Here is an 8,631-nt window from a genome sequence, read left to right as displayed (position 1 = left end):
TAATTTTAAGTTAATTTTTTTTTAAAAAAAAAACAAATATTAACCCTTGAAGGACAAGCAAATACAATGCATCGATTATAGTAACTTAATAATTTTTTTAAAAAATCATTAACCCAATTAAATAAAAATAATTAAAGTCTTATTTATGCGCTCACAAAGTATTTCATGAACCACGAGTTTATAAATTCTCCGTATTTAAAGTAATTTTAAAAAAAACCAAATCAAATCAAAATCATCCCGCTGATTTATTTATTTATTTATTTATTTTTATTTTTAATCTATTCTTAATATTTTTTATGCTGAGATGTTAAATTATCTTAAAAAATAAGAAATAAAAATAAAAATACACCCAAAATTACTATATTACCCCTAACTATAAAAAAAACAACCCGGGCCCCACAACCCCATATAAGTCAATATACATTATACACCCCCTTGGTTCCTTCTCCTTCCTCGCTCGGCGCCAAAACCCTCTCCCTTTTCTTCCATGGCGACCTCCGAACCCGGTTCAACCCGGTCGAACCAAACCACCGTCACGGTTTTCTTCGCCCGAACCAACTTCCTCGCCCGATCCCTCCTCTCTCGTCTCCTTCTCTCCTCCTCTTCCACCGTCCGGCTCGCCGACCCAACCCCAACCGAACCGAACCCATCCCTCTCCGACCCGATACCCCTCCTCATCCCGAACCCTCTCCTTCTCCTTCTCCCCCTCCGATCCCCTCTCACCCAAACCCTAGCCCCTTCCCTTGCCGGCTCCTCCGCCGTCTTCCTCTTCGACCCTTCCCTCGGCTCTCCCTTCCCCTGCTGACTCTTTTCATCTCTACAACCTCACTGTCCTCACCACTAAAGCGTGTCGCCGCCGCTTGCCGCCTTGCTGGTGTTCCTCGCCTCGTCTTCACCGGCTTGGCTTATGCTGACTCTGGACTTTGATGATTGGATGGTATGTTTTGTTTTGGAATGTTTGCTGTGATTGTTGGATTGTTTGTTGGTGCTGATGTTTGGGTTTCGGATGTAGTTTGGAGGATTGTTGGATGATTTCCGAGCGCAGGCTGAGAGGATCGTTTTGCGGAGCAATGGGATGGATGGGCTTTCGACTTGTGTTTTGAGGGTTGGTATTCCGTTCGGTCCTGGCGATGGGGTTTTTCGTGCCGTTTCTTGTCCGGTGTGCGAAGTTGGGGCTTGCTAAGGTTTGGATCTTTGATTTTTTTGATGAAATTTTGTTGATATTTTTGGTTTATGTTGTAATGGTTTAAAACTTTTTTTTGTGATCGAGGTCTTACTTGTAATCTGTAGATCTGTAGATCATTTTCATGCTTTTGCTTAATTGCTTCATGTTTATGATTTTCTTAGCTAAATTCTCATCGAGGATCAATAGTGTGTTGATCCTTTTGCTTTTGCAAGCATGATCACTTCTTAGATGAAAATATTAACTATTTGCGTGTTGTCACACTGTTTCATATAAGAAGCTGGGAAGATGTAAATTTTTGTAAACAATGAGCTACTTATCTGTGATCTGGATGCTGATTGCTTTGGAATCATCACTTTTTTTAGTGGAAATGTTGAATCTCACAATATAGTTTTAGGAACAGAACATGATATTTCTTGGAATATCAAAGCATAGGTGGGGTAGACACATAAAAAAGGAAAATAGATATGTTATTTAGATTAAAGCAATTTAATTTTGAACCATCATCCCCATCAATAGGTCCTTAGGTGTTGTGAGTGGCACCTCAGATTGTCCAGCTTAGTATCTCAAGTCACGCATTGGCAATGACAAACGGTCACTGTCAACTGATAGTCTACATTCTGTATACTGTCTCTTCTTTTTAATTGAGAGTTTTGATGCAGCACTACCTGCTACCATGAAAAGTTTTAAATATGTGAAAAGTGAGCAGCTTGTCTTTTGTTTTCAGTTTGTCATTGGAAATGGGGAAAATATGTGTGATGTTATCTATGCGGAGAATGTGGCCCATGCTAATATATGTGCAGAGCAAACTTTGGAATCAGATGAAAACTTCAGTAGCTGGCCAGGTCTCGCTTAATCTCTTACTGAGTTTCTGTTTATAATCATTTTGTGCTCTTATTTGTTTTTGATACTAAGTATGCTTATTTTGTTGTGTCTATTTTGCAGCCAATTTTATATTACCAATCATGAACCTGTTAAACTTTGGGAATTTATTTCCAACATATTAGAAGGTTTGGGATATCAAAGGTAGTTTATCCTCCATTTTGTTGCTCAGATATTTTGCATTTCATGAGATAGTGTGGATTTATGGCTGGTTCATCATGGAAGTGTATGAATGACTTTTGTGCAACGGATTGAAGTACTGAACACATTTCTACAAATTTTCCTACATCATAAGATGTAGAAAAAGATGCATCCACTGCTTCCATCGCTAATGCTAAGCGGTGCAAATGGTGGCAATTTTTATGTGTTGACAAATCCTAAAAGGCCAGTTTTGTTGTTTGACTTTTTGTTTGGCACATACGTGTCTCAAAACTCTAACCTCTAGTTCAGATAATGTCTCAGAAGTCTTCTATGAGTTGGTTTGATGCAAAGGCTTATTTCATATATTTTATTGTTCAGAGCTATAATTTTCAGATGGTTAACCCCAAAGGCAACTTATGCGTCCATAGATTTTCTTGTGTAATGTTGCTGGTTGTGTAACCATTAAATCCAATTAGTATTTTAAAGAAGTAAAGAACTTGAGAAATATTCATCCATGCAAAATATATTTGTGCAAATTATGCATTTTATTTTCTTTGTTTAATAGAATGGTGTCTCCAGTTTTAACAGGCATGCAGCTTTGCCCATTGTGGTGTGAGATGCTAATATAATTCTTTGAATACTTTTTTTTTTATATAAATAATATCTGTGAATGGATTTTTATGAAATTATTTCAGGCCTGGAATTCATCTTCCTGTCAAGTTTGTTGTACATGGAGCCCTGCTATTCAAATGGTTATGCACTCGGTTGGGTTTGGGTAAAGCGTGTAATCCGGAATTTACACCTGCAATAATTCACATGCTCTCATGCACAAATACTTTTGATTGTTCTAAAGCTCAAAAGCTTATTGGTTATTCACCGGTTGTTCCTTTGGAGGTTAGTGCACTTTGTAGTCATCTAACACTGTTTGCATGGTTAGATTGCTTCTTTGGTGATGCCTTATTGTTTGATTGATATAATACCATTGTTTTGTTATTTAGATTCAGGAAATGATGGCTATGTTTAAACTTTAACCTATATCTTTTAAGTTTTTGGGTCTGAATTATGTTCATATTATTAACTGTTAATTGCTTTTTTTTTGCTTTTCAAACATAAAATAGCTCTTGTTTGTTAGGATTTTTATTTATTTATTTATTTATTATTGTTATTATTATTATTATTATTATTTTTTTTGCAGTAGTATTATAAGGTCCTCTAGGGAACCTGCAAACTGTGTCAGGCTAAATTCCCACATTACTTAGAGAGCAGACACTCCATATCTTGCTTTTGAAATTTATGGATTGATTTTCTTGCATACATTAACAATGAACAAGATAAGTGGAAGTATCACTATCATAGCTATCCTGATCAAATGGGTCAAGGATTTGCAAATGGAGCCTTTGTCTTGCATCTTGCATCATGTTTTCAAACAATAATGTGTCAAGACTAGTCATATAGTTTGAGCATTGCAAGTTGAATGGAGCACCCTCCACAGATCACTTTCTCAGTGATCACATATCCATAAAACTAGGAGTTTTGATATGAAGATGGACTTCAATTCAATTTGTTTGATTGTCCTATTCACAAGGAGTTTGTGAATAGCTGTACCAAATAATCTGGTGAACAAGGCTAGTTTGGTTGGACTTATTGTAGAACTCCTTGCACTCACTTCCTCTTGGAAGCATTCTTGCACTGAGAAATGGTATCAATGGTTATGGAGTTTAGAGCAATTATACTTTTGATGGTGTGAGAAAGATTTGCAAATGAAGCATGCACAAGAAATATATATATATATATATACATATGATGTTTGATTGAAGTTTGACAATACCTCACGTAAACAACTACAGGATGGTGTGAGGGCAACAGTGGAGGCATTCTCCCAATTAGCAGCCAAAGACCCAATTTATTCCACGCAGAGAGATTTTACCAGGCCATCTAAATCAGATACATTTCTAGGCAATGGAAGAGGTACATTGCTAGTTTCATCCTTAATTTCTTTTGTATGGGTCAACTTTCACCTCTGGAAACTGTATGTACTTCTTGGTTTAATATCTGGGGAGCTTTATAATGATAATATGTCTTCTACTTGCCTGGTATTTGCACTTCATGAAGATGGCCTTCTCTTCTTTCTTTTCCCTGCATGCTGTGAGATGTCTATTCTGCTTTTGTGCTAACCTTGATTTGGATCTTGATGCAGTTGCTGACATACTGTTATGGAGAGATGAGAAGAAAACATTTTTTTGTGTAATGGTATTGTTTTTCTTGCGTTACTGGTTTATTCTGTCTGGTAGAACTTTGATCTCATCTTTTGCAAAGCTCCTGCTGGTTGTGACAGCTATTCTTTTTGGCCATGGTCATCTACCTTCTTCAATGTAGGTAACATAGCTCTCAATCAGAATTATTATATATTATACAGAGTATGCTAGTATCTCCTTTCTTATTGTGGCCTAGTTTGTCTGATGAATTCTTGTGGTGCCTCATTATGAATAATTTTGCATAAGAAAAATTAATGTTACCTCTAAAAATGTCAAAGACAATTAGGTAGTTTATCTATAGTTACTTTAGCATGTGCTGTTTAGCACAGTAGTTCTCATGCTTCCTGTGGTTTTGCCTTTGCAAAAATTTTCAATAACTCTATTAATTTGTAAATTGATATACATTATATACAGAGCCAGATCAGTTTATGCACTTTTGTTGTACGTAACTTTCTTAGTTTTTCTGGTTTATATATTCCATGGGTTGAAAAAGGTGTCTTCTGCAGATTTGGCCACCCTTTAAAGAAGCTTCCCTCATCACACTTTGAAGTCTCTGAACCTGTTATGACAGATTTATTTCTCACCGTGGCATCTGCTTGGAATAAAGGAGTTTGTGTATTGAAGTTACTAGCACAAGGAGATGATTGGAATCTACTCTTCAAGGTTACTATTTCTTGACACTGTCTTGGAAATAAAATTCTGCTTGACAGATGTGTGCTGCTTCAAGTAAAATTGTCATTCCTTAAACATCTTTCAGTTGTCAATTGTGAGATAAGAGATCGGAGTAAATTGTGTTGAGTTCCCATCATGACCATCATGAATAAAGAATTTGCATATGCTGATTTAGTTCTTACTCATCTTTGCTAATTTTACAGGCTGTCAGTTGCATATATCTGCTGAAGTTGTTGTTGGCATTAACGGTTTCAGTATTGAGTGCTGGTGGTAAGGGACTAAATTAGATCTTTGCTGATTTCAAGGAATGACTTGGCGTTCAGTTGGTCTTAGTATATCTTATTTTCTTTGTTTTCTTTTAATGCAGGATTGATATGCTTGTTTACCCTTTTCATTCTATATGAGCAGTTCGAACCTGAAGTTGACCAAGTAATAACAGTGTCAGCTGTCAGAGGGAAGAAGTTTGCAGGAAAAGTAGTTGATAAATTGCCAAGCTCCTTGGTGATATACTTCCATAGAAGTTAAACTATTGAGAATAAGAGTCCATGTCCTCTAATAAAACATGTATACTTGCTATTTGGAGGTAAAAGGAAGAAATTAGTCATTTTATTGGCTCCCAAATGACCAAGTTCAGCTGGACATTCCACATTTAAAGGTAAACTTGCTCTAATAGTGGTTTTCTGTGGAATTATTATTAAATAAACACTGATAGTTTTATCTGCATGTTGGTTCTCACCTTTCATTAACTTCTCTGTTTTTGGTTATAGATTTGTAGTTTTCCGTAGTATATGCATTGTGGAAAACTGTTGTTGACATTTGAGAAGATGCATGCCTGTGTTAATCTTAGAGGTGGAATCCTTTGAATAAGAGTTACTCCTGCAATGATGGTTTTTATATTTGAAGCGTGAGAATGCTATTTTGCAGTATGGAATCAAGATTAGAACAAACGTCATGTGATTTGTGTAATACGGTGATCATATTAAGAATGGACCAGAAGTTGTTCTGGATGTTTAGTTTGATAATAATGTGGTCTTAAATGCTCACCATGAATATTCTGATTGTTTATTATGTAATTGCTGTTAAAGGTCTGGTTAATTCTAGCTGAAAATGCTTTTTATGGTACTGAATTACCTAATCTTCCTCTCATAAATGTCAATTTCATAGTTTCTATTGATGCAGATATTGGGCTAGCATTACGCAATCCGAAAGAACAGCATACTTAATGGAATTACAAGATATTCAGTGTTTCATACTATCGGCTAGAAAATGAGAGGAGCTATCTGTGATTTTGTGTGTGGTTTCCTGACCAATAATCTCCATTGGACTGCAATTGCTTTTAGTGACCTGCAATCCCCCGGAGAATGTCAAAAACCCATAAACTGGAGGTACAATGAATCAATAGTTACCCTTTCTGGGAATTTCACATAGTATTTCTAAATTTTGCAATTTCCTTTTTCCAGAACGGTATTAAATTTTAGCAACAAATATTGTGAAATGTTGGACAATTGTACTGAAGCCCTTTAAAGTTTTCTCAAGAATGTTCAGCTTTCTGGCAGTTTGGTCATGACTGGGGCTTTTTTAAATTGTGTATTGCTTCTATGTAATATGAGAACACTTAAAAAAAAATATATCATTTTGCCTTAGCCTTGAATTTAAGTTCTACTGCTAAAAGGTATTGGTGTGGGAAATTTGTATCTGAGTTTAAGTTATGTTAGATAAAGTGATGGTAGTGGGTTTTCAATTGTGAGTGTAGGCTTTTAGTCTAAACTTTTTATCGTTAGGTAAGAACACATGGTTAAAAACATACGGTTAGACAGTTAATTTTTAGCCCATGTGTATTTTTTTATTGCGCATGTCACATTAGTAATATATATATATATATATATATATATATTTGCCCTTACAAAGATAACCCTTCGTTATAATTTTGATTTACTTATTTGGCCCTTTGCAAGGCAAATGGATTTTTTTCTGGATGGTTTAACACAGACTCTTTGTATTTTACTGTAAAGGACTGAAAAATCTGGTTTACTTAAAAACAACAAAAAATTAAATAAATAAATAAAACTTTGAAGGAAGCATACTTGCAAATCTGACAGTTTTTTTTTCTTTAAAGCTGATTTTCAATTTTCTTTTTTAAAGTAGACTTAGTTTTTTCCCTTTTTTTTCTAATCCTATTAATAGTTTTTTTTATATATATATAAATATGAACAGGCTATGAAAACAAACCCTCAACTTTTGATTGTGGAAAAAAGAATGAAATACCAATTGGTGGTTGTTATAATTGTGTTATAATTATCAATATTTTCTATTTTGTTTATTTTGTGAAGCATCACATTGGTGCATGGTTAAAGCTAATATTTCAAACTGTCCTCTTAATTTACTATTACTTAATGACTTAATCATTACCTCATACTTACAAAAAATTTAAAATGTTACAACCTTCATATTATGTTCTTAATGTATTTCGTTGTTATAGTTTTTCATATATATATATATATATATAATTGTGTCTTACATTCTCATTAGTCGTTAGATGCTAATCCAAAAAAAAAAATTTCTCTTTTGAAAACAAAAATATAATTACTCATCCACTCCACTTAACCTATTATTTCTCTCTCTCCCCTCTCTTTTTTCTCTCCCTTTCTTTTTTTTTTTATTATTATGAGCCGCCGCAGATAATTTAATATATATATATATATATATTCAAGGGATTAGCAATATCAATATATTCTCATATGTACAAGTTGGAGCATGAGTAGTACAAAAGGTGTTAATCTATGAGTTTGCAACTACATGTAGGACAACCGGGAAGCATCTATTCTTTGAATGCTCATTGAGTCTGGTCAATGACGCCATGACAAGTAGGGCTGTAAATGAGCCGAGTCGAGCCGAGCTTTGCCTTATTCAAGTTTGACTCATTACTATTTAATTGAGTTCGAGCTCGAGCCGAGCTTTCTTCGAGTTTCATTTTTCATGTTCAAGCTTGGCTCATTACTATTTTAACCGAGCTTATTTCGAGCTTCATGCTTGAGCTCAACTTGTTAAGAAAATTTGAATCTCAAATTTGGCTCGTTAGCTTGATTAAAGCTTGTTTATTTTTTTATATTCTATTTTTTTATTTAGTAAAATATCATTTTAAACTTATTTAATTAATCATTATCAAGTATTACTCAACTCGATTTGAGTTTAAGGATCATTTTAGTAAAAGAATAATTTAAGTTTATTTATGGAATTATCAAGATTTGAGTTCAAGATTGTTAAAATCTTCATTAAATAAGTTAACAAATAATTACAATAATAATAAAATAAAGAAAAAATTACTGTTTGCCCCTCAATAATTTCAAAACTTCCCAAACAGCCCCTGTGAGTTTTGAATACCTCAGACATCCCTTCCTTTATTGTTTTACTTCCTTTTTGCCCCCTGCAGGTCACTAGGACTGGTTCCATTTTATGAAACTCCATCCTTGCCCTTAAAAATGGTGGGAAAAAACAATC

General features: G+C 34.5%; 1 protein-coding gene across 3 annotated transcripts; it reads left to right on the top strand.

Annotated features, from left to right (window-relative positions):
- The first annotated feature begins 453 nt into the window (after positions 1-453).
- On the top strand, positions 454-6,697 carry LOC120256169 (3beta-hydroxysteroid-dehydrogenase/decarboxylase-like). Of its 3 annotated transcripts, XM_039263926.1 has the most exons (12): positions 454-937; positions 1,013-1,184; positions 1,911-2,028; positions 2,129-2,209; positions 2,902-3,100; positions 4,054-4,174; positions 4,404-4,578; positions 4,968-5,124; positions 5,337-5,403; positions 5,501-5,788; positions 6,313-6,518; positions 6,594-6,697. In XM_039263926.1, the coding sequence occupies exons 5-10, from the start codon at positions 3,023-3,025 to the stop codon at positions 5,656-5,658; spliced, it is 756 nt and encodes a 251-aa protein (XP_039119860.1). In that variant the 5' UTR covers positions 454-937; positions 1,013-1,184; positions 1,911-2,028; positions 2,129-2,209; positions 2,902-3,022; the 3' UTR covers positions 5,659-5,788; positions 6,313-6,518; positions 6,594-6,697. The 3 variants fall into 3 exon arrangements, with proteins under 3 accessions (XP_039119860.1, XP_039119858.1, XP_039119859.1); XM_039263924.1 differs by having other exon boundaries at positions 6,313-6,697; XM_039263925.1 differs by having other exon boundaries at positions 6,298-6,697.
- Positions 6,698-8,631: the final 1,934 nt, after the last annotated feature.

The sequence above is a fragment of the Dioscorea cayenensis genome, unplaced genomic scaffold (assembly GCF_009730915.1).
Source record: "Dioscorea cayenensis subsp. rotundata cultivar TDr96_F1 unplaced genomic scaffold, TDr96_F1_v2_PseudoChromosome.rev07_lg8_w22 25.fasta BLBR01001315.1, whole genome shotgun sequence".
Lineage (NCBI taxonomy): Eukaryota > Viridiplantae > Streptophyta > Magnoliopsida > Dioscoreales > Dioscoreaceae > Dioscorea > Dioscorea cayenensis.
Note: the sequence above shows the minus strand (reverse complement) of the source record. Positions and strands in the feature narration are given on the sequence as shown.